General features: G+C 41.7%; 1 protein-coding gene across 4 annotated transcripts in view; it reads right to left on the reverse strand.

Annotated features, from left to right (window-relative positions):
• Nucleotides 1-26,054, reverse strand: part of rasa3 (RAS p21 protein activator 3) — a 39,986-nt gene extending 13,932 nt beyond the window's left edge. For all 4 annotated transcript variants that reach the window (XM_026165577.2, XM_026165569.2, XM_026165561.2 and 1 more), the window contains exons 1-6: nucleotides 25,818-26,054; nucleotides 12,455-12,572; nucleotides 10,575-10,678; nucleotides 8,340-8,434; nucleotides 5,313-5,389; nucleotides 94-174 (exon numbers count right to left, since the gene is read on the reverse strand). In XM_026165577.2, coding sequence (XP_026021362.1) covers nucleotides 94-174; nucleotides 5,313-5,389; nucleotides 8,340-8,434; nucleotides 10,575-10,678; nucleotides 12,455-12,572; nucleotides 25,818-25,872 — 530 coding nt within the window. In that variant the 5' untranslated portion in view covers nucleotides 25,873-26,054. The remainder of the gene's footprint in view (nucleotides 1-93; nucleotides 175-5,312; nucleotides 5,390-8,339; nucleotides 8,435-10,574; nucleotides 10,679-12,454; nucleotides 12,573-25,817) is intronic.
• Between the last annotated feature and the right edge of the window lie 1,043 nt (nucleotides 26,055-27,097).

Genomic DNA, 27,097 nt, shown 5'->3' on the forward strand with positions numbered 1-27,097 from the left:
AATCATCCACATCCATGTATATTCAAAGCTAAACGTGATAAAGTTGTACATGCTGACTTCTAAAATCACACTTAATTGTGTAAGATCTCACACCTTGAAGGACCTAGCAAGGACACGGCAGCGTAGGGGTCACATTGGCCGTTGACAATCGGAAGACCTTGGCACTCCAGTACTCTGCAGAAACAGACGAAGTGAACATCAGCGAATGAGCACACACACACACACACACACACACACACACACACACACACACACACACACACACACACACACACACACACACACACACATCATAGTCCTACAAGTTGTGTCACAATAACAGCTGTAAAAACCCAGATGTTCTTTACAATATACTAATTATTTTAAGTTCAGGTGTTCTAATCTCCAATCCTTAATAAAAGAGGAGTTGGCTCAACTGTTTCCTTCATTTAAAAATAGCAGCAAAAGAAAAAAAAGGTGAAGGATGAAGAGATCGCCAAATACCAATGGTAAAACAAAACCGTCTGAATATACTCCTGGAGGACTCTTAAAGCCCCATTACACTTTACATAATCAGTTAATGATATTACTCGTAATAGGGTCATGAGTACTGTCAAGATCATTGAGAGCTGACACCCAATCTCCCAGCCCTGCACACCCAGTAAGAGCCTCAGACCTCTAGTCAACCCGCCTATAGGATAAGAACAAAAAAGAAGCTATTATCAACACAGAAATAATTGCTATTGTGCACGTAGCATCCGACCACATATGCAAGTTTCTGTGGAGGTAAACAACCAGCAAACAACCTGCATGCAAAAAGTAGATGACTGTGCTTTTGTGATTATTTGAGTTTATTCTGGAGGTTCTCAGTATCTTAGTGCTAAAAAAAAGACTCAATACAGCTCAAAATTCATTTAAGAATCAATTTTTTCTAATTTGAAGACATTAAAGAAATTTACCTGAATACACCTGCATATACTTTTTGAGATAATTGGTGACATCTGAAGCCTTTGTGAGAATTTAAGGATGTTTTTCCTGCTGGTCAGGCTAAATACAGTTTAACCCATGATTAATGTCTTTAAATCACTCCTGTGCCTTTCCTGGAGAAAACGTCCATTCAGCTTTACCCACGGACTATTTAACAACAGACAATGTGTCACCACTTCCTGTCATTGTGCAAAGAAAAAGCGAGGCCAACACATCTCAGAAATGGGTGCTGACATCTTGGGCTGGTGATGTCATTTGAAACAAGAGTTTTCTGGGCATACACGTTCCCTGTAGACTTGTTTTGCTCTTAGCTTGGTTTGCACCAGCGCAAAGTGGCGACTTCAGGTCCACCTGTCAAGAATGTGTGGCTTTACCAGGTTGAAAAAAAATCCCTCAACATCTTAAAATAATACAAAACCAATTACATACATGAATAAAACTATTCTTTTTTAAAAAAATTCCAATCATTGCCATCATTCTGTGTGAACGTTTCATTTAGAAAAATAGTTTGAATGCCAGCAGCTGGCACACAGTGACCATCGAGGCATTCTGGGACAAATCCCCCACCGGGCTGTGCTGAGAAACACATGAAAAAAAAAAAGATGTAAGAAAGTAATTCCCTCTGAGCTGTTTGGCAAGTGCCTGTGCCAGTTTTAAATCCAGCGCCATTCAGCAACTACAGTCACGACCCAAGCGTCACTTGTGAGAAGTTACAGGAAAATAAGATCACATTAAAACCATCAAAACTGTATCTTTAGGGAAATAGACAAAGATTTAGTTTAGAGGAAACTAAACACAGGAAGGCTTTTGGTCCATAAGTGACACCCAAGAATTGTGATTTTTCTAAAAAATATGACATTTATTTCACTTCTTTCATTATAAATAAACACACTGCATTTTAAAGTAGATAATATAAAGATTGTTTACACTTTATAGTATAAAAATCTATGATCGCCACATTTTATTAAGTTATTGACATCTTGCATATTCTAATTTCTCCCCTATGGTATAATGTAAGTATATTTTTCATCTTATTTGTGTGACGTAGACAGTTTATATGCTACAAAAAGCAAGCTGTTAAAAAGTTCCCTTTTAAAGCACAAAGAACTAAAAACTAACCGAACGCTGGCTGAGTACACTAAAAAAAAGGTCAGGACGAAGCGGTAAAATGATGTTTCAGAGTGATTCACTGTAATCTATGTCTACGTGTCACCGCTGTCCTCCTACCCCATGACATCATGCTGTAAGGAGATTAGCATCCAAACAGGACACCCAGCAGGACGAATCACTTCCTGTGTGTCACCACTTGTGATGCACCACTAGTCACAACACATGATGAACCACACGGCAAATCACAGAAGCGCTGCCCGCAATTGAATAGACACACATGTATGCACACAGATGCGCGTGCACACGCAGGTCCCCTAATAAGGAATAAGAAGTGGGCTGGGTTAAGCATCACTAATGCCAGAGCACTTCCTGGCCAGTAAGCTTGTTTATATAACCCTTGTTTGGCCTACAATCCTGGCCCCACGCTACCTCATCACTGCTGTGAGCTCTGGCATGCCAGACAGCGGTGGAGATCCGGACTTTTTTTTGGTTGTTTTAGTCCACATTACTCATATTAGGTTAATGTGCTTCACCGCTGCACCCATGCTTCCTGTCAAAAACAATATCACTCAAATAAAAGAGAAACTAATTACATCACAGCCCAGACAAATAGAGTGGATGTGATTATGAGTCAGTGTCTCTGATGGCTACACCACTGCGATATATGAGAGCAGGGACGTTATAAGGCACTTGTTATCTCCTGATGTCCCCCATGGTTTTACACGACCAGCTCCAATCTGCCTGTCAGTGTCTCGAGTCATCAGTTTTCTCAGCATTTTGTTTACCTGTCTGTTTCCAAACAGGGCCCACAAGGAGCCTGCATGAACTCTGATACACTGCCTCAGGGGACTCTGAGTCAGTGATATTTGCGGTTGCAAGCTGAGAGAAAAAAGAAAGAGAAATGGGGAAAAGAAATACTGAAGGTGGAAATTAGAAACAAGCGAGCACTACAAACCGTTACTGATCCCTAAAGGCTCGAGGCTACATGTAGCACTACATGTAGATATTACTGAGAGGTCAGATTGAGGCATCTAGAATACAGCAGTCAAGATCGACTAGGGACAAGCTAGAGACATAAGCAGTACGCTAAAGTTGGAACAATTTGTGAAGGCAAATTTTAATTCATATTTGCGCCTTTAGACTGAAGCCGTGAAGGATCATAGATATGTTTTATCACCTGAAAATGGGTCTTTTTAAAAATAAGTTTGTCCTACAGTGGCCACCGTAGCTAGGGTTATGCACTTGAATTAAGTGGGGTAAAAAACAGAATTCGGTTAACTGAATCTGCAATCTACTGACATCTAGTGGTGAGATTTTCCCCACTGTACCTTTAAGTCTAGCAATAACCTCTGGGACTAAAAAGTGTCAAAAACTGCAGTTCCTCTAATCACCACTTGAGGCTGAGTCCCACATTGAAATGTCAACTCTACATTAATATACTTGTATCTCAATACTTAATAGTATGTATTAAGCATGTATTAAGATGCATTTTTATAGCCCGATATTAAAACACAAAAAAAAGATTTTATTGTCTCAGTGCAAATGTTCCCCACTCATAAATACAGTGGGAATTTATTCTTATAACTCTCAAGTCTAAATATTGTTATCTAGACAGCTGTTAAGTCTTAGAGTTAAGGGCATAGTCCGTTTGACTGACAGGCAGCTTCCAGTTACTCCAGTCACGCTTGACCTCTCGGTTTGTGGTGTTGGTGCCTTTTGGAGCATTTATAATTAAATTACCTGACAAATGATATGGTTCGCTGTGTAGCTAATTATGACATGTTGTGAGGTTGGTTCTGGCTTGGCATTAATTAGCTGGTATCTGTTTCTGTGAAACCGACCTGCAGAGTGTACAGATACAGCTTACCAAACAAGCTTGTTTTTACTAGCTTATACGTCAACTCACCAACCTCTAGTTATTAAAAAAGTACACAAAATTAACATGCTGACACTGAGGCATTAAAATGCAGAGTTCAGAAACCAATGCATGATGTCATGGTGGCTATGTCTGTTTTTATATCCTACTTTCAGCTTTCAGCTCTACCTAATTCACAAGGACTTGCCACTGTTACATTTTTACACACTATGTCCTTCCTGATACAACTCCCAAGGGATTTGTGTCCCCTAGAGTCAAACTCAGGGCTATGGAGCCACTCTGTCTGACTTCATATAAATTCAGACAAGATAAGAAGAGATCTTAACTCTGGGAATACTCTAAAGTAATAAGACTAAAAACTTTGAAGCCTTCTTCTTATTTTGTTTATACTTTTGCAGTAATTTTAATAAAACGTAATACAGCCTGCTGCTTCTGCTTCTTTTTTTGGGTGATAGTGGTTTCTTAAAATAGTTTAAACACCACTTGAATTGAGGAATTCATTCAGTATAAATCAGCAGGCTACACACTTACTTCATAGTTGTAGTCCTAAACCCTCGGGGGGTGTGGAGTTCAATCAGAAACATATCTGACTTTGTGTTTGAGGTATTCTGCTGTAAAATGAGTACTAACGTCTGCCAGCATGTCATGTTTTTCCCTTTGAGAGATGGGAAGGGGGTTTAAATTGATATAACCATCATCTGTGTTTTTGTGATTTATGGAAACTGAAACTAGCTATGTACTTGCTTTTAAAAAAAGCCCCCTGTGTGTAGCATCAAACAAAAACTACACAAGACAACAACGTGCTTAAAATGTAACTCTTAGTAAAAAACCCACACGGGACTCAACTCTGAAGACGTGAATGAAGCTGGGTCTCCAGTTTACAACACTTTAACGGTAAATTAATAATGGCTAAGACTTTTTTGCTTAATGGACAAGGCTCTCCCCGTCTCTGCCGTACACGTGTCTTTCTAGAGAAATCTGACTAGATGACCTGCTGCTTTCCACTCTAAGCTCCTTACCCACGATGTGCACTGGGAACAGAGCCACGCTGGCTCGTCATCAGCCTGTACTGCTACACGCTACAAAGGCTGAAAAACCAACAAGCGCACACAGTCGTAAGCGTAATAATTCATCCATGAGCACAATTATCATTATTCATCGCTTAAGTTTACCAGTCACATGTGAATACAGTCACATTTTCAAACAACAAAGGGCCATGTACAAAAAAAGTGTCTTTGTCACCGCCTGTTAGCACCATAGTGGTACAAAGAAAGATGGTATGGCAATGCGGGTAAAAAATGTACATTAAATCCAAGCATTTTTTGCGTGTTTACGTGTTTGTGTGTATGAGTGGCCTCACCGTGTGGCCAGTTTATGGCTGATGACGCCACTGTCCGTGATGACTTCACTCAGACGAAGCTCCAGGTGCACTTTTCCCTGCATGACACAAAAACAGAGACACCTGTTATTAGCCCATTGTTTGTCCACTGAGAACACACCATAAAATTCAGCCCTCTGCAGATTTTTACCCTGATGTGTGTACAGGAAATACAGTTGGTTTGTGTAACAAGACAAATTTCTGCTAAATCTGAAACTGAAACCGACATGCAATCTGGTGCAAACTTGGTGTTTCTTAATCTTATCTAAGGCGTGAAACAGTTTCTCAGAATAGGACCGATCCATGGAGAGGGAGTTTCATTCAACACACACAGAAATACGGAGTAATTTATCTCTAATAAATCCCCACACAAAACAAAAACACACAATCATGAACAAGTGGAATTCCTTCAGTAACAGAGACACTGTGAAAATAGCTGAGCCTGAACATCATGCTGAAGTTATTCTTCCTCTGAAGTGATTGGATTAATGACATGATGACAGTGCAGCGATGCAGCTGTCTAGAAAAACTCCATTAATTAACAGCATCAGTATGCAAACCTACAGGCGTTGGCTCTTTCTGCACGATTCAAGCTGAGAGAACAAACACACGCACACTTTACACACACATGTGCACACAGGCAAAACAATGTGTCCTCTATTGAAAAGAGAAGAGAGACACTCTATCTTCCTACTTCATCTGATCCATCACATTCACTTTTCTCTCTCTTGTCTCATTCTCTCACACATCCTTCCTCTCCCCAGCTCCTCGCATGAATGTCTCTCTGTTTCAGACCACTGCTCTAGGGCTACACACACCCATCTGTCTGCAGATGTTACTGTTCACTGTTCACTGTGTCTCACACTCTGTGTGTGCATGTGTGTGGGTGAGTGACACTGCTGAATAGTGAATAGTAGAGAATACTGCACATGTAATAAATAAGTATGGTGGACAAGTGCTATAAAACGAAATCTGTACATATCATAACAACAAGTTGAAGACCCTACAATATTAAAACGAAAGAAACCCCAACAATCACACAACCCCTCTGCGAGCAAGCACTTGGTAAATGTGGGAAGGAAAAACTCCCTTTTAACAGGAAGTAACCTCCAGCAGAACCAAGCTCAAAGAGAGTCATCTGCCGCGACTGGCTGTGAGCGAGGGGAAAGAGGACAAAGCAACTGACAGACACATCAGTGGTAACAGAGAGACTGCAAACAGTGCTACACTGAACATTAAAACGACCCTTTCATACAGCGCTGTCCTTTAATCTTCCCGCAAACACTTCTTTTATCTTTGTCATACAAGATGAGTCAATGAAAACAAAAACCTGCAGTCCAAACATAAGCTCTCACATCTGTCAATCAGCTGACATTTAGCCATTAATTTCATTCATTCATGGCAAATAGAGAGCATAGAGTAATATTATAAAAGCTGCACGTTAACTCTTAGAGGTGAACAAATGTTTTTTATGTAGACACAGAGACGCAGGTGACTTTGACCCTCCAGTCTCAAATGTTTCAGGTGCACACACAGTCTGTTTGTTTGGGTTCTGCCCCAATTCAGACACAAACACACAGATGCACTACATCTATACATGGTGGAGGGAAGGTGTAATATTTAAAAGTTTTGATATGAGTACATTTAAAACACTTGTATTTCCGTACCAAAACAGTGCTGTTTAGTACCTTATCTTCAGGAATATGATTTTTAAGCAGGGCCCTTTTCCCTTAAACCAAACAGCTTATTAAAAGAGGATTTACTGTATGAATAAGTAAAGTGACACAAGTTCTTAACATTAGGTACCCTAATTGATATTAGATTAAGGACAGACCTAAGCTAGTGTTTGCCACTATAGCTCACAGGCAACCCATGTATCAAAAACTAGTGTCTGCTAATGTTGGCTAAAGGCAACTAATATTAGCTGAGGTGCCACTATAGCTCACCGGGTTGATCAGGTGACCCATGTACTGAAGGCTAATGTTTGAAAATGTCAGCTAATGTTAAAAAACTTCAGCTAGTGTTAGATAAAGTTAGCTAACATTAGCTGGGCTATCAACACATAAAATGAAGACTGGTAAGTAATGTAAATTCATGTTTGCTAAGTTTAGCTTGAGGTACTGTTAGCGAAAGTTAGCTAACAATAGCTAGGGTACCACTGTGGCGCACCTGGTTGAGAAGGTGACCTTAGCCTAGTATTCAGTATTGAAGGCTAATCAGAATTGATTCTGATTAGCAAGCACTAGCTAATGTCAGCTAGCCTATTCTTTCAGGTGCTCTGTTATTCACAGGGGCGGTCGCCACAGCAGCAGGAACTACATTGATTTGTCAGATTTTTTACACCAGATCCCCTTCCTGATCCAACCCTACCAGAGATTTGTGTCTATACCTGGTCTCGAATTGGGGCTCTTTCATGTGCTGGGTTAAAATTTTAAGACTTTGAGACTTTAAGATTTTACCTGACAATGTGTTTGCCACCAAGTGTTTAGTTTATATTAAAAATCAAAAGGAATAAACTCACATCGAAACAACAGTGGCACCAACAAATAAAAGGAGGGTGATAATGAAGCAATGTGGGCTTACAATAATCTAATACAATGTCTTTTTTCACACTATGTTTTTTTGTGAAAATTTTCAAAGAAGCTTACCAGTGTACGGGGGAAAAAGGGGAACATGACTGTGCAGCTGTGTGATGGGATTAATGCTGTGAACTGTTAAATTTGCATTAAGTGGAGAAATTAGAAATGCTATTATAAGACTGACCCAAATAAAGGGTTTCTCTTACCAGTGATGATTTATGGTTTAGGTTTGCTTTGAATGTTGACTGACATTAAAAGTATTTAATGCCAGCTTTCAATTTTAACTGTACACATTTTTAGGGGAGATATAAAAACCCTTTAAAGCTGTAGAAAAAAACAACAACTAGAGATTGTACAAAAAGAGAGGAAGAGATGAAAAGTGCACACTTAGTTTTGTTATAAAAGTATGTCTCCGTGTCTTTGTACTGACCTGCACCTCTGAGTCAGCGCTGACAGGTTGTAGCTGGAACCAGGTGTCTTTCCCGTGATATTTCTGCAGGTCCTCTTTCTTCACGGCAACCTTGCCTACGCACATGTTAGCACACAAAGATAAATGAGCTGAAAAACACAACTCAATTCATGCATCCCAAAAAGCCTGCGTACTTCAGTGTGACGTAGATCGTGAATGCTTGACAAACTCTTACACAAATACTTACATGTCTGCTCATGTACTGTAAAACCACATGCCAATTGCTTTTTAATGCACACAGTCACCTGGCACAGAAATACAACAACGTGCATTTCAGTACCCTGGAAATGACTCCAGTCATTTCTTTTCTGAAATCAGTCAGAGCAGGGGTTTGCAACACCCACAGACATTAACACACATACCCACACACACATAAATTTTTCCATTTGTGTGTGTGGTGCTTGAGACCTCACACACACCCACGCTGCATATCCAAACCCACCAGTACACACTGACACACCCAATGATAGAAACATCCGCCCACACAAACAAACACACACCTTTGACACGTATTTGTAGCCAAAACATTGTTCTGCGATAAAGCAGTCATACCCACTATACAGATACACATATATGATGGTATATATATATACATATATATATATATATATATATATATATATATATATATATATATATATATATATATATATATATATATATATATATATATATATATATATATATGTATGTATGTATGTATGTATGTATGTATATATATATATATATATATATATATATATATATATATATATATATGTATGTATGTATGTATGTATGTATGTATATATATATATATATATATATATATATATATATATATATATATATATATATATGCAGTTGTGGTCACAAGTTTACATACCATAATCGTGGGCATCAATGTTTCACGATAATTTGGGGGCTTTTAACGATTTGTTTGAACTGTAACGATCATGTTTGACTTTAGCTGGTAGTTTGTCTTTGCCAGCAATAAAGGATTTGTTTGACAGCACTCATTGGATTGATCAATACTGAGAACAATGGAAATGTCCAAGGAACTCAGTGAAGATCTAAGGAGAACTCAAGATTTACACAAGTTGGGAAGGTCTCTTGGAGTAATTTCCAAACAAGTGCAAATTCCAAGAACATCAGTTTAAAAACTGAATGTCAGTACAAGTTATTCTGATGTTTCACCTCAAAATCCAAACTGCCAACCTCAGATGAGAGGTTTTGGGCAGAAAAAAAATAACATTTTAAAAAGGAAATAATGCATCCTTAGCTGTTGCTGTAATTGATGGTGTTTGAAAAGGTGTCCCAACCCAGAACAGAGAGATCCTGGATCGTGGGAAAAACATCAATTAAACATCAATGAGTCTGTACGTTGCCATGGAGACAGACACTGGTACCTATTGATGGTTCTGTAGAAATAAGTATGAGAGACCAGTCGCCCACGATTGCAAATCAAAACACAGGAAGTGAAGCGTGGTTGAGTCTGCGGTAGGTGCTGGACTGGATCAGTGGGAGGGACGCTCTTGTTCCGCTCTGACTGGCTGTTTCCCTTTCATTTAACAGCTGATGTGCTGAGCATGGAAAAAGGTTAAGTCAGCTAAATGTCAGCTGTGACCTTCACTAAGGTGCTATTTTTGATTTTACACCCTCAGCACAAATGAATGGTTTCACCAGGTGCGTGCATCCACCTAAACAAACTTCCTTGCAAAAAGAATAACGACACCACCGCCATGCTTGCATCGTTCTGCATTATGCTCTCATGCAGCTGTTTTTGTTTATTTAAACCTGTAAAAATCTCGAGTTGTGACTCTGTCACTTATCTGGCTCTGCCTGCCTACGATGGAAGCGCCTAATCAGATACGGCTAACAATTTAACATCCAATCACAGGACAATGCCTAAAAACAGTGGGAGGTTTGAGTAAGAACAGTAAAAACCTGTGGTGAGTATATTTACCATGGCCCCCCACGCAACATATAACTTGTTTGTCTGTGTTTACACTTATACACTGAGCTGCTGCACTGAGGTTTGTCTCAGCATGCCTGCTCTGGGACAGAGGACAGAGAGCTCAACAGTTGAAGCAAAGGGTGGGTGGGTGGGGTGGGTTTCACACTACAGAATTTTGCCTTGGTTTCAGAATCGTTACGCCCGTAGCGAGAGGTGAAACGGTGAGGTTTTTTTATCGAGAGGAGCAGTTGCCTACTCACCGATACTGGAGTCCCTTCTGAAGACATCCCTGTCGAAAATGTAAAAGGAGAGGTGCCTGAAGCTACGCGGGATCTCGCAGTAGAAGTCCTCCCCGTAGAACGGACTGCAGGAGAGAAGAGAGGAACTGTGATCAGTCTGATAAAGCAAGCTGCACGACTAACACAGATGGCGAGATTTTGAAAGTTGAGAGAAGAAATTCAGGTCACATGTCTGCAACATGTTCTGGACAAAGAGATATAGCAAAATGCAGATTCAAGTCACGAATGCAATGAAAGGCTTTGGAATTATTCAAAGAAAAAATGATCGGATCTTTCATTATCGTGAGAAACTATTGGTTTAGATAGAGAAGTCATACTGAGAAAGACAGTGTGCAAGTTTTTCTTGGTATTGTGAATGCAGTGGGTTTCAGTACCACTGTACCCCTTTACAGCCTGTTGTGAACCATGCCATTTAAGTGGTGCTGCATTATCTTCGACACCAAATAACTGCCTTTTAATTCATTTATTTCATCTTTGTCTGGAAACAGCGTCATATTTTAAAGTAATACTTTCACTACTATAGCAGTATTTCAATGTAAAGTATTCTATGAAATACAAGATGTCGTGCTTGGAAAGTAACAAAGCAGCCTATCAAGTTTAAAGTGAGCTAATTGATGGACTGGTTGGTTAATCTGCAAACTATTCGTGCCTCCACAGTATTTTTCAGTGTTGTCTGAACTGGTGTGTCTTAGTTGGGGTAAGGTAAGGGTACATTCCCCTCTGTGTAAACATCACAGCCACATTTATTTTTCTTTCCTTGTTCAGCAGTGATTGATTTTGTCAATGAATCACATGAGACAATGAAAATAAAGCCCTCGCGGGCTAAGTACATTTCGACTCCATCGATTTAGTCTCTGCTTTCCCTCAAGTGTGAGCAACAGCGCAGATATCATAAAGTGAAAATAATAGTAGTTTATTGGTCTGAGGAACACCGGCTTAGTCTGTTTAGATGGCTCATTTTCTCCCTTGGCGTTGGTCGTATGTGAAGATGTGACAACCGTAATCCCACTCAGATGGTCTCAGTCTGATGCCAAAAAAATACAAATATTAGGACATCTTTCCTATATTTTATCTTGTTCTCCTGCCCTAGATGCATCTTGACAACAAGCAGACTGAATGTTTTCACGTCGTTTGTAGTGACGCGTTTCGGTTGGCTTGGAGTTTTCTCTGCGTGAACAGAAACCAAACCACAGGAAAAAGCTACAGATTACAAACTCATCCACTGGTTGAGACCAGAACAAACTATAGGTCATATATATGTCAAAACATCTTTAGGCCGTACTGAGGTTTTGCAGACATGTGACCACTAACCACATGTAACCATGTAAACGTCTGATATTTTAGATATGTAACAGTCATTGTGACAGTATAGGTTTAAGTTAACAAGTCACACAGGTCTGGAGACTGGTCTGCAACCGGCAACAACTGTCGCTAGGGACAAATGGACAATATTTCCTGAACGGCTGACTTAAAACTTTTTGTGATTTCTTTTGTGATGGACACTGCACAGCTACTCTCGGAGCTGTAGTGAAACTGTGCAGCAAACCTGGAAATGGAGGAGGTTCGCCTTCAAAATAAAAGTTGTGCCTTTTAAAACATGTTGTCTTTGAACCATCTCCACTATGGTGGACACGCTGACATCAGGTGAGACACCTCAATCGTTTTCCCTTTCCAGCTGCCATTTTTAATACTCTGGTGCTTCTTTTTGTTTAAATTCATGATCAGCTTTGCCTTTAGGTATTATTTAAATGTCGCAACTGCATATTTCTGTAACTACACACCAAAAAGTTTAGAAGCAAAGTTAAAAAGACAGAAGTAAAAATGGACAGGTGGGCCTGTACCAAAGTGACTTCTCCACAATCTTGGTCCTGAAGACTTCCTCTTGGTCCAGGTTGACTGTGCAGTAACAGTCCCTCATCTTGTTTGGCCCCGGGTACGGAGGGATGTTTTTTGCTTCTCCTGCACAATGAAAAGAACAAAGGAGGCATATTAAGTAGGAAAAAAACAATGTGTTTATTCAGGCTACAGGTCATTATTTATTAAAGAACTAGGAAAGGGTTGAAAAGAAACATTATGTAAAGTTTGTTGTTTTAGAGATGAGTGTATGAAGGAGGGAGGAGGGGTCCAGAGCTGGTACAGTGTCCCAACGCGCACTCTCATTGTCATTACCTAACCACATCCGACACCATGTATAATGAGCTTAGCTCTGCCAGGGCGGCTGTTTTTATGTGCAGATATATAAAACCGTGGCCTCAGAAAACAATGTGCGACATGTGAACGCCGTGTCCGCGAGCATGCCTGTGTCTGTGATGTAACATCTGTGAATGAATGAATCTGCGTGGGACACTTCCTGTATGTCAAACATGTGTGTCAGCACTCCCTTTAACAAAAATGTGATCCAGCCACCCACCGAGACACACAAACACACAAACCGGAGAGGTGGTACTCTGGTCCCGCAGGGCATATTTATTCTCATTTATGAAGACGTGCATCCACTTTAGCCATTACCCTCTTTACCCTGGGGGGGACTCACAGTGTTAACCATCATTGTGAACGTCTGTTTGAGTAACGCTTCATTGTGTGTGTGGTTATCTGACACTGCTAGCATACGCTGCTCTGTTATTTCTGGCTTTAAAACGTCTTCACAGTAAGAAGCATTAGTTTAAAGGGCGGGTGATGCTATTTGATAAATTGACACTTTCTCTTTAAGGCAGTACTTCTCTTTATCCACATTTCTGCCTTTTACATTACCTTACCTCATATTTAGCATGTCTCCTTATGTTTTTATCCTTTAAAGAGGATCCTATTAAAGATTTCTAGAGCCCCGATGAGGAACTCCTCCATCATCCTGCGTCACTTTGTATTTATCTTGGGAGTGAATCCACACATTAGGAACCACTGCCTTATCATATGATACATAACAATATAAACTTTGATTACATTTACTGCACCAGGAAACACATCAGAGATACTAAGCCAGAAATCTCCACTGCCGGGTTTCCGACCCTGCGGCTGACCCTAGGGGGGAGGGGAGAGAGTTGACATTTGACACCAAATAGCCGGGCGTGAAACTGCAAAGCAGATGGCTATCTTCAAATTATTTTTCCTGTTTGTCAGTATGGCTGCACATTAATGCAGCAGCCCCACTAAAGTTCCACTCAATCAGCCCTACCATAAATACTAAAACATAATTCCCCTGCTGGCATTATATAATCAAGACTTCCCGATAACCGCATCTTATCACAGAACCAGGAAGGTGGGGCAAGATGTTCCACATTTCCTTCAACGAATCCCACAAGGAAAATTCAAAACAATCAGTCAAATCAATGATTTGCTGACAATGCAAAAACAAGATGTGTCCTTTGAGCGTTTTCACAATGCGCTGTTGTTACTCCCACTCGTTTTTTGTAAAATAGATAGCAGGCAAGCAGCCAGCTGCAAGGAAGATACGATCTGGTGCCTCCACCTTCAGTCCGTGACGCTGGATAAACCTTAAACCCTCGCTGAGACAAACAAAGATGGTGAAGTGCACCCTGTGGGGTCTGTAATACAACACGGTGTTATGACTGCTTCTCTGGAGGCTGATTCGTGCACTGCGTGATTCGTGCACTCAACAATTCACAATAACAACATTCATTCACAAATTAAGACGACACCTGAGCTCTGGAACAGGACACACGCAGCACCGCTTTGACGTATTGATGCAAACTATACAGCTCCATCTGCCTTTCAAGATGATGTAACTGCCTCTCATCTCTGTCTTTATCCCTTTACTTCCTACTGTCATTAGAGCTCCCTTGCTTCCGCAGCTCTCATTTATTTTCTCATATTTACTTTATCGCCGTCCCGTAATCCTCCTCATTCACCCCGAGCACCCGAATTCCCTCCAATCTCCGTTTTCCACCTGCTTTCATTCACGAACTGCAAGATTGCAGATTGCACTCATCCTGGTGACCAGAAACATCATGGGATTACCACAGCGTTCCCAGTGAGCGTGCTTAAAGCGTGCAAATGTGTTTAATGACTCAACTTAGTAAAAACAAAAACAAAACCAGCACAGATTAAATCAATTTTTTTTAAATCAGTCTTGAGATAATTCAAGGGGTTAAAAGTTTCAAATCATGAGGTCTTACAAGTAGCTTGTAAACAGTGTTGTTGTTTTTTTACAGTAAAGTTAGTAACTTTACATAGATGACTCAATATAAGCAGGGCAAAGTCTCATTTTTATTTTTAAGTTCCCACAATAACCGACAGGATGTGCAAAATGATTTTGGTGACACTACTCTGCCCAAATTGCATGTTTTTGCAGTATCTAAGTGTTGCACTTTGTAAACAGACTGTGCAAAGTGATCTAACAGCGCGTCTTTCCAGCGCTAGATGGTGGGTAACAACCATTTTAATCAAAATGATGCAGTAAGTGGAGAACTGAAATCGTCCCACAGCAGCTAAACCACCAAAGATATATCATCCACTTTCAACTATTTATGGTTATTCTGGACAGAAGCTGCCAACACCTTTTGAATCTGATTGTGGGTTGAAAGATTGAAATGATGGTTTGAAGCTATATGTAATATGTGGACTGTATATGTAGACAATCTGGGAACATTAGGTAAAAACACAAAACTTAATCACTTGTGCGGTCAAGTTATTTAGAATAGAGTTTAATGTTCATACAAATTAGAAACAGCATAATGGGGGTGTTGACACCTATGAGTTCAACATAAAGAATATAGTTCTACGACTGCCAATGTGTCGTATCTCCTGCACATATTCAGGTCAGGTGATTACTGAAGCCTCTAAATGCAGCTGTTGTGATTTGGCGCTATATAACTAAAACTAAATTGAACTGAATTTAATTAAATGAAGGCAAGTTCGAAGTGTTCCTCATACAGCCATCTGAAACTGGCACCAAAAGTGAGTTAATAATATTTTAGTGTGAAAACGCACATCTTTTTAAGTTGGCATAAAAAACTGTTTTCGACGCACTTTAGCTAGCTAGCTAGCTTACTAAGCTTACTAGCTTCACTTTGGTAATATTCCAATGAAAGTTGGAGCCAGTCTAAAGGTGTGATTCTAGGATTTGCAAGCTTAGCTACCTGCACATTGGCTTCATTTTCCAGACCCTGATTGATTAGTAGAGCCTACACATTCCTGAGGAGCAGCCTGTCAGATTAAACATGATACAACCACCAGTCTCTAGAAAAAAAGCGTCCACTCCTGGACTGGTTAGCGAGTGGCTGCTGAGAGAAATCGGTCACAGTGAGGGTGGTCACTAGCAGATTGTCACAGTCACCCATAGTTTACATGGAAGACGCTGGCTTGTCTGCAAACGCTCACTAACTACTAGCCAAGCAGTAGCATAATTTGAAAAACTGTGTTGCAAACCTGAAACTGAGAAGACCTTGCTTCAAAGTAAAAAGGTGTGCCTCGATGCAAAATCCAACATGCTTCACAAGGCACAACTTCTACTTTGAAGGTGAACTGGCAGTTTCACTATAGTTCTGGGTCTTGGCTCATTCATGGTCTTCCATGAAAAACATGACAACCACGACAATCCACTAGTGAACAAAGCAATCTGAGGTTTTCCCCAACAGGAAATACACATTTTTACCCAGCAACCTGTGGTTGCCAGGGAACAATGGCCAGTCTCCAGGCCTCTGTGGCAGGAGCTTGAGCAATCGACTTCAGAGCAACTTCCTCCAACCTCGAGCAAACACTCCCCAACTGTTTGTCAGATGGTCGGGAACCAGTCTCTATCCCTTTGTGACTGGCGCTTTTATCACTTGATCCTACGCTGTCACACCCATAATGTCCAAACCTAGCATCTCATGATTAGCGGTCACTCGACTTCAACATCTCGATACTTAACACTGTGCAAGCAAGCAAACACACAACATCAGAATCAAGCTTGAAGAAGAATCTTCTTGATTTCCCACCTTCGGCCTTGCATACTGAACAGCTGCGTTACTGTGCAATTTACAAGCTAAAATAAAGGCAGCTACAATAAAGGATCACAGTGTTTCCATGCTGTGCTTTACTGAGGAACTAAATGAAACTGGCTGCTGCCTCAATGCTCAGAAAATGATCGTATGCTCTATAAAGACGACATGATCTGTAGTAAATACGCCAAACCATCTGTCTTTACCACAATTAGAAGTACAGTGTGACAGTTTCCTGTTCAGGAGAGGAAGAAGCGATGGACCGTTTTATTTATCTGGATGATGACCAGGAGAGTTTGTCAGCCTGAGAGTGGAGCATACAAACTCCACTTTTAGATATTTGTGTGTATATGTTTGATGGCGAGTGAGTGAGCCTGTTACAAAAGAAAAGATAAGCCTCTTCAGTAACCTGCCATTCATCATGTTAGATTAAAGACTTTATTATAAAACCAGAGTCTGTAATCCACTGTCTCAGCCTGCCTATCATTTTCTTCCTTTTATCCCTTTTCTCTTTTGGTCTGAAGCCTCCTTTGTTTGCGTTTTTATCAGTGCAGGACTTGTCTTTCACGCCTGCTTTCGTTTTCCCTTTCAAGATAAACTTTAACCTGATTTCACTTTCCCTACATCTCATGCTGCTTCCTTTTTTTTTTCATCTGTTCATTTTTCAACTTCTCCAGAGCTGTGTGCGCGTGTGTGTGTTCTCTCGCGATTCATAATAAGCAGAAAATATGGAAAGAAAACCAACAACAACAGCAGTTTTTGTTTTCTTTTCATCAAGCATCACCGCAGCTGCCCTTGGAGAATATCCTGCCCTAGTATCTGAGCAAAACAAGCAAACACACACACACACACACACACACTTTGCACGTGTTTCTGTGTGCACGCAAAACAGGGGGAGGCACTGAGCTGAGATGACAGGAGAAGAGTGAACAGCCGAATGAGACACTTAAAAAGAAACTTTACATCCCTGCAGAGGAAAGAAAAAAAAACAACGGAAGAAATGAGGAAACGGAAGTCGGCGAAGCCAAAGCGATGGATGCAGCGAATGTTCGGCTTTCTCCTTCTGTCGACCGGTTTCAGTCGGCCACGCTGTGGCGTACAGTTACAGACGCACCGCTCGGCTCGTTATTCTAATCCCCTCTGACACGAACACACTCGAGGATACACAGGCGCGAATGCTTTGAGTCGCCGTGGGCTCAAGTAGCAGGCCTGGGAAACGCAGGCTTTAAGAAAAGGAAGGGTGTGTGTGTGTGTGTGTGTGTGGGGGGGGGGGGGGTTGTTACTGAGAAAAATACAAGCAGTGTACTCAATCAAGGGGGAGAGACGAGGAAGACTGCAGAAAGAGAGAGAGAGAGAGAAGTCAGCCAGATAGAAAACTGGAGAGCGGTTAGCTTTGGAGAGAGCGACAACAGGAAATGAGATGAGGAGAAAGGAATTTCAACTGGATCCAAGGCAAAGTTTAAAAGCGGCGAACAACCCAGTTGCCCCTGAGAGTGTGTGTGTGTGTGTAAGACGGAGAGAGACACCGTGAGAATGGAAAAGAGTGAAACTCATTTATATTATCCCTCTGTCTCCGCTCAGTTCCTTTGATGCTTCTGGGTAGAGAGTCAAAACGAGAACTGAAACCAAACTGTAAGACATTACAGTCTTTTCTGACTAAACATAAAAACATTACGCCCGCCCACCCACACACACCCATACGTATGCAGGCCTTTTTGGTGGATCTCCACAGCTGGCACTTTGTTCTTGCAGGAAATATTGCTTTATAATTGAAACCAGAAGCACAGCCCACATGTATTTTTAGCATCAGTTAATCTCCCAATCAACTTTTTTAGTATCTGATTAATAATTTGCCCTATAAAAATGCTCACTCTATGACTTTGCACTTTCAACGACAGAGGTTAAAGCAACAGTTGGGGGTGGGACAGTTCGGCACAAACGAGGCCCGACACTTGGCACAGTGCAACTCCAATGCTGACCGCGTCTTTCAAAGTTAACCTCAAACTGGTCCTGAGCTGTGAAGTCATTCTGCACACTGGGAGAATGACCTCATGTGATGTCCAGCAGCCTGAAAGTCCTATTCACGTGTGACAAAGAGAATAAGCAATCTTCTCTAAAACTGCATCCGTGCTTTAGCTATAACTGTCCAAGGTGAGCACTAATCAGTACGCCCAGTTCAGAGAATAAACACGGCCCAGGAGCAGATTACAGTGCAGTCAGAAATAAGCCACACAGTCAACAACAGGTAGCCACAATTTCCGCTGCGAACCTGCACCAGGGCATCCTGAAACCCGCAATCAGTGAAAACCTGTTAACCTTTTAAGACAGCCGTTTCGTGCTCGTGCTTCCGCCCCACCAGTTTCTTTGCGCTGCTGAAACCTCACCCACTCTGAGGTTTTTACAAAAGGAGGGGGCTGTTATAAGTCAGCACTGCTGCAGAGAGATTTACTTTCATCTAAGCATGGAAATCACACTTGAAGAATCAGCTTCAGGTAGAGGAGGCTACAAGGGGTGTGGTAGATAAGAACGGCCACTTTTTAAGCCTACGTGGGCTGAGGGTTTCATGCAAAAGTTTCACTAAACCATATAACAGATGCACTTGTTTTACACTCGGCTGTAGCCACATGTATGGCTCTGAACGTGTCGTTTTATCTGCGTGAAAACATTAAAATAACATTCTCTGGGATATCGACGATGAATAACTCTCGGCTGGCCGTCTTTTGTCAACATCCAGTCATGGTTGAAAAAAAACTCCTAAATTAAGGTTGAGCCACTGTTGAGCTCATGTCTCAACGTCACCTGGACATCCAGACTTTTACGAAAAAAAGAAAAGTAACAAGTTTCTGCAAGAAAGACTCGATCGCACGAACTGTTGGCTCCGAGGTCCACACAGATATTTGCATCATAGGGTTTATTATGTAACATCAGGAGAAGACATGAGGTGGTTCTAATGAAAAACTGAGAATTCCCGGTTCTGTCTGAGAGTTCTTCCTGTTTAAAGGGAGTTTTGCTTTCACAATGTCACCAAGTGCACCCTGAACCATCCATTTATGAGGGGCAACCAATCACAAGCCTGCCTTAAAGGGAGCTGCAAGGGGGCTGGGAGTACTTGTTTCAGACAGATGGACTAAAGAGCTGCGCCAAACCCCAGTATTAGATAAATAAGTATTTCCAAACCAGGAATCATAGGTGTGGAAATGAACGTTTAAATCATGAATGAGACGATTAGTGCGAATTGAACTGTCTGTCCATTGGATGACTGTACCGCACTAGGAACTGCACTTCTTTAGGTTTGCAAAGACGTTTCGAGGTGCTTTCAAACGCTCTGCAGCTTATCACAAGCTGCCTCCCATGAATCCAGCTGAGCTGTCTTATCCTGAAGTTTCCACCCAACCAGAACAGCTGCTGGAGGAGCATACATGGAACAGCATGGAAAACAAAGGGAGTTTATGGTTAAAGGCTGCACAGCACAGACTGTGTGATAAACCAGGATTCAGTTACTGATCAAACCCAATCTCTTTCTGCCGCTGCACAGAGCTAATGGTTACACAGATTCGTAAGTCTCAATGGAAAACTTGACTTGAGCGAAACAAAAATACACAACTACAAACATGCGCACACACACACACACACACACACACACACAACTGTGCAGGGACAGTTAGGCTTAAATTAAGCTCCGATCAGAGACCTGATGCGTTCATTCGGTGTCACGTCAGCGTGTAGCTGCTGCAGAGAGCTGCTTTCACTGCTCTTTATTTCCTTTACGTTCTGGTCAGTTTAACCTCAACTCTGCCTCCGGGCTTTTTATCCGTTCACATAATTCTTAGAAATCTCTGTGTTTGTTTTTATGACTTCTAGAAAAAAAGCAATTAAACAGTGTAAAACGAGCTCTTACCCTCCCACCCGTTATTTTTCCACACACGCAGACTCACAAACAGGCTTGGCAAACACAAAGATACGTTATCTTTTGCAAGCACAGGAAGGGAGAGCGAGTTGGGTGTACGTCCCCGCATGTGGCAAGTTGACATTGCCGGTGTTGCCAGGGGAGGAAAACGCTGTTGCAAAACCAGATTTAATCAGCGTGTGTGCAGACGCCTGCCACACAAGTTCAACTTCACACGAAAGTCGTGACAAGAGGACACTCTGTGACACGGGAGTTTCTCTGTCCACTAAAAGCTTTCACGCTTAAGTCACTGCTTGCTGGTAGACATCTTCCAGTTCCACGAGGCATCTGAAGGACACGCGGGAGGAGCCGTGCTCTCCAGACCTCTATTTACCCGTGCTGACCCTGCATGCGGGGCCTACGGCAATGCTTCCACATTATTCCCCATTCTGTTTTCCCATGGAGGACACATTACAAACCGGATTATTCCACCAGCCTAAAGCCACCTACACTGTCTGCATCTGAACAGGTCAACACACACGTTTACAGCAGCAAACTTTTTTCCAACACACCTCGCCTTCTAGGACAAAATAGTGGACTGTGCTTATGCAGTGTATTAAGCATCTACTGTAGATGAATATCATGTAATAACAGCACCAAACTGATCTTGTTACTTCCATTAAACTAAATCAGATTTCAACGCTGCACGCACATGAACTGTTTCTGACCCCACACGCAGCCACCCGTCACTCCGCATCTCCTATTCAGTCTGGACAGAATGAAGTTTGGGAAACTCTGTTGGCCACCTATCAAGAGAAAGGCAAAGCGAAGGGAGGGGAGGGACGCTCTGTCACTCCCAACCAAATTCTCCCTCCCAGCCTGAGCCTCTTGAAGTCAGCCGCGCACTCCTGTTTCCTGGACCGCCACCGCTTTTTCTCCTCCAGACTCTGTGCAGTTTCTTTCACTATGTGTTTTTTTTCCCACTTCCAAAAATCACACTTGCATTGTTACGGCGCCATTAAGCAGTAACACAACAGTGCTGTGCCAACCAACATGAAGCCTATGAAAACAGTTCAGGGTGCGCAGCTTATGCGGAGAACCGATTCCAGACCAAACCGGTGACTTGCACTATGACACAATCAGCCAATGACCGCACCGTGAAAGGATTTAAACCAGGGATGTCAAACGTAAGGCCCGGGGGCCAGAATCAGCCCGGAAAAGACTCCATTCAGTTCAGGTTCAGTGCTATTAGCAACGTCTTGGTGGTTTTCAGCTAATTCTATACACCCCATAACCCACCCAGCGCTGATATGCATGCAAATTAGTATTAGTTGATGAGTACAGGAAGCACTGAACAGCTGAGGAGACAGATATTTATTAGGTGATGGGAACCAGCTCCACATAACCGTTAATGACTGTTACGCACGACCCCGGCGTGGTGGTCGAGTAATCCTCTTGTTGTGTTTTTATCGTCACTCTAGTTAACCTGCTCTCTCAATTGTCTGATTTATTCTTAGCGCCGATTGGCTGCTGAAGGCTCACCGACGAATAAAAATGTTGCCAACTGGCGTTTCGGGCGTTCGTTCCTTCCGCCTCACCTCCATCGGCTGTTTTTTTTCTGCTGCTTTTACAGCTTTGTTTGTCAGCTATAGGTTGAGTTGGGAGTTACCGGCGCTACTGTTTTCAGTTTTGTTTGTTTAGGGGACCTATTGTGTGTCACTTCACAGGTTTCTTCCTCTTTTGTTTGCTTGAGCCGGGACTCCCGGTCCCTTTTTTTCTGTTTGTCCTTTGTAGGTAACTCCATTTTCATTATTAAAAGCTTACTGAATACACGGCAGGTTTCTGTAAAACACACATTCAGGGAGAATTTTGGCAGTGCTCAAAAAAAGGCCACAAAAAAAATCTACTGTCACACTTTTAAGGATTGTTATTCCATATTTTCTTACAGAGTATTTTTGCACAAGCTTCTTCCAACGCTTTACTTATTGTGTAGATTGTAAATTGTTATTGGCTATGGTGATAACTTTCCCTGATGAAGCTGTCAGAGGTGTACGCAGGAATGCAAACTTCCAAATGAGTCAAATCGGTAGGTCGGTCCAATTGCACTGTGTTTGTCAGATTATGTTCATAGCAGCAACAGAGAGGCCAAACGCACATATGTTGTTGTTAATTAGTGCAAAGTCCCAACTCCAGCTGTGCCACTGAGAGTTCCCATCTCTCCGAGCGCCGACACAGACACAGCCGCCGACAGACGGAGCGCAGCCTGCTCCTGTACGTGAGACACCACCTCTGTCCCTTTCTCCCTGCATCTCACTACATCTGCTTTGTATTAGCTTGTTGCCATGCAGGAAAAAACACAATTCTTTTGTAGTCTAGTCCAGCCAATCAGGAAGACATTTGGGGGCAGCTTCCTATTTCCTGCCTTTCCCCAGACAGTACAGACTCGGGCCCAGTAGCCCCGTTCAGTTTCCGACATTCGCGTGTTCCTCCAGGAAACTGAGACGAGTCATCACCTGGAACAGCGTTACAATAATAAGTCCTTCTTTCTCCCTCGCTGCCTCTGGTCTTCAACTATGTGGCAAATTTTCAGCTCTGAGTCATCAGCAAAATGTCTTCTCACGCCAAAGGAGAAGACTTTGATGAAAACAATGTGATGCAAGCGTTACACAGACATTACTGGGAGCAGAGCGCCATGGGAATCGTACTGATGGCAAGTATGACTGCTGCTAGGCAACAACACAGTATAAACTCCACTGTCATCACTGTTTGATGACACAGAAGAAAAAGGACGAAGGAAACATTGGGTCAGTGCTCGGAAGTGATGAAAACGCACAGTAAATGTTCCTCATGAGTGTCAGTAATCATGCCTCACTGGCAAAAGTTTACAGGGTAACACAGCTCCACTTTAGATTACATACACTTTATACCTCTGATGGAATACATTTTGCAAGCCGATGTAATACAACTTCCAACTAATATTATTTTTATGTGTTAATTTCTGCTTTATTTTCTCAATTAAGGTTTAGAGAGCAGTTTGGTATATAAAAAGGCATGGGTAAATGGACCTCAGCACATGTAAATCCATAATAAACACATTATATTTCAGAAAAACAGTAAAAAAAAATCCAGTAACTTCCAGTCCAACAAGATGTCCAACAAACAGTCAAAAACCCTTGAGTGTAGCGAGTGTGTATCAATATCATCCAATATTTGTCTATGCAGCAGTGCTAACATTTACAAAAGTTTAAAAAAAAATAGCCAGGAGAAACACCCTTCGACTATGTTACCAGTGACCGCATGGTTTGTCCACCAGGGGGAGCTCTGCAACTTCCCTGTTAGGAACAATTGACTTTGGAATGCTACAAACAACAACCAGCTGATCTGAGGAGAGTCAGGCAAAATTTAAATATTTAAACAAATAACTATACATAACAAAATCAAGGAGAATGTGTTTTTGCTTTGTGTCTGAAAAATAAAGAAAAATATCGGCTGATATATCAGGATATCGGATTTTTAAATCGCCAAATATCGGTATGTCTAAAAGAAAGCTCATATTATACTGGCTTTTATGAAACCAACTAACAGTGAAATGCTGACTACACATTAATATTAATGCCTAAGTAGTTCTTCAGTAATAAAATACAACATGTTTGTGTATGACACTCACAGCGGTCCTGTGTCTGCATTTGTTTTCAATACTGAAGATACATTCAGGTCTGGACTTTAACTGGTAACAGTTTTCTTTTCTTGAATTAAAGGATATGAGTCTTCCACTTCTTTCTTTTCTTGCATGAGCTGTAAGCAGACGTATATCTAGGAAACACATCTGTGACGGGAAGAGTTGCTCCAGTCATTCGGTTTTCCTGAACAGGAACTCAAAGCTGCTGGCCGGCTGAACACTCATTCAGAAAGTGCAGCAAACTAATGAGACCATAGTAATTTAAATATTCCAACTCTCCCTTGAGTCTGAGCATAGTATCTCACTGGGAGTACTTCATAAACTTGACTCAGGTTCTTTCTCCAACTTTCTCCTGGGAACTCACTTGGAGGTTGGAAGCTTGGAAACAAAGCCTAACTTCAACTGAGAAGCTGACAACCGGAGAGTTTTGTGCCCAGAAATACTGGCTGGCACACAGCTTGTATGTGTGTTTATTGTAAATTTTTATCCCCCCCACCCCTCCTTCATCCCTGTTCATCCCTTCTGTTGCATGTTTGGAGTCAAAACAAAGTGGACAGCACAGACGGGATGAACTGGGTGCCAGATGTCAGTGAAAAGGACCCGTGATAACAGTTAGAGCACACAGAGGAAATGATTGTCTGCTCCCTGTGGTTTGATGTTAAAAAGGCAAACATGTGAACATGCTGTCAAACAGGTCAGACTGCTGCGGCATTTTGGACCACTTCCCCTCGCAAAACAAACGTCACAGTCTTCCCTCTGATGACACCTGAAACGTGTATTCAAAACTTGCTTTGCAAATCCAGTTTATTGTTAAGTATTTTCCAAAGTTAGCAACAGTCCCACAGATTCATTAACAAAAAAAAAGAGCAAGTACACATATAAGACTGTTTTGCACAAACAATTAAAGAGTAATAAAAATGAAAGCAGGACTGTTGTTATAGCCGGTATTATCAATTCTTGCGCTTGATATATGCGGGCTTACATGCAGTTACTACTATATTACAGTTAGACAATTACATTAGGATACTGTCTTCTTCAATAAAGCACTCACTGCACGAGTCCTCATGGCTCCATTCACAAGATATGCGTGCACCACATACCTCCTAGAAACCGGGGTTACCCACTGGAGACTAGCTACAATTCTAAATATAGAAATCTGGGCTAACAATCAATAGCTAGACAGTCATGCATAAAGCTTTTTGGAAGGGGGCGAGTGCAGAGAAAGCAGGGATAAGGGGAGGAGGGGTGCAACAACATGACTGGCCGGCTGCAGCTTAGGCGAAATCAAGGCTTACTTTATCTGAGATACATAATACTTAATAATAATAATAATAATAATAATAAAAACAGCCGGATGTTTGGTGTGCAGCCACACAGCTTGCTTCTAATCGGTTCAAGTCCGCATGTGGAGACTTCTATCAAACGCACATGATCTGGGTCCAAATGCCAGCTGCCAAATTCCCACAATATCCCCCAAAGCTTTGGATCTCTGGAAATGTCCCCCCCCCCCCTTAACATTTTCATTTTTGTAATTAGCCTGTGCGCTGGGAGGAAAAAGCGTGTGATTTGAATTACAATACCAGGCTGAACAACACAGATCCGAGTCCCTCCAGCCCCTCACTGACTGCCTGCTTCACCCGTGAATACGGGGCCATCCATTGAGGCGCTCAGGCTGGGGGTAGGGATTTTTTTTCTCTTACCTATTTTTATTTTAACGCTCTGGAAAACCCGGAGACCTTCCTCTTCTACCGCCATGCTTTCGCCGTGGCACTTTCCTTTATGACGACTAAATGAAGACGGTCCTCCACGGTGGTCGGTTCTGGCCTCTCCAGCGCACGGATATTCCAGGGGTTGTGCACATCTATGCTCCCCAGACGGCGATCGCGCTCCGGCTGCTGGCTGGCTCAGCTCTAACAAGCGGACTCAACCTCAGACCAACAGCAGCAGCAGCAGCCGCGCTAGAGGGGGTGTGGTTTATACGGCTCCGCCCACTAGTATATGCTGGGTGAACAGTGCCGGGCGATTGAAGCGCAGCGGAAGCGTTTTCACCAGGAAAACTGCTGTAAACAAAAGCTTTAAATTTTACATGTAAAATAATATTAACAATAAATTTGAATCGGACATATTCCTTCTTTGGAATAAGGTCTTAAAGGGAAAATATCACATTGCCTTGCATCAAGTTAATCTCACGTGTCCCAAAGACTTTTATTTATTATTATTACATTTATCATGTTTACATTTCAGCAGTTGCCCACAGATGACACCATCTGAGAGGCATGAGCTGTGATTTTAAATTATTTTTCATATTGTATTCACTCAAGTAAAAGCATGGTGAGTATGGTGAAAACTGAAGTGCTGATTCCACTTCTTTACTCAAGTAAAAGTGAAAAGGTACAGGCTTTAAAATGTGCTAAAAGTATGAAAGAAACAAGCGGCTCCTCTGGAAGCTATTTTTGTCATATCCATAGAGCAATACAAATAAATTAATGCAAGGGAATATAAGCTTTATTTCAACTTAAGTTCTAATTCTAATGAGTTCTTGGATATATTTTATGTGGAACACACAAAGAAGAAAAAACAAAGGGAATAAAAGAGCAAAACAAAACTAACTCTGTTTGTTGCTGTCTGTGCTGCAAGCGGTGTCGCCACACCTAAACAGGAAGATGAATATCGTCAGTGGTTGAAGTGTGACTTGGCATGTAGGTTGTAGCGGTGTGGCTTGGGGAAAAGAACCACTCAGAAACAACTTAGTAATTTGTATTGTGAGCTTCAGTACATTTTGTGTATGGGCTGTAAAGAGCTGCTCACAACTGAATTCAACAAGATTTAAGGCGATGTTACAGGAAGTATTGTGGCTGATTTCCAAGACACGGTCCTAATAAACCTCTGGCAGACTGAGGCTCAGCGAGGGGCAGCCAGAAACAACACACTGTGGAGGAGAGCCAGAGATTAATAATAACTAATAATTAAATGCAAAGTG

The sequence above is a fragment of the Astatotilapia calliptera genome, chromosome 1 (assembly GCF_964374335.1).
Source record: "Astatotilapia calliptera chromosome 1, fAstCal68.1, whole genome shotgun sequence".
Classification (NCBI taxonomy): Eukaryota; Metazoa; Chordata; class Actinopteri; order Cichliformes; family Cichlidae; genus Astatotilapia; species Astatotilapia calliptera.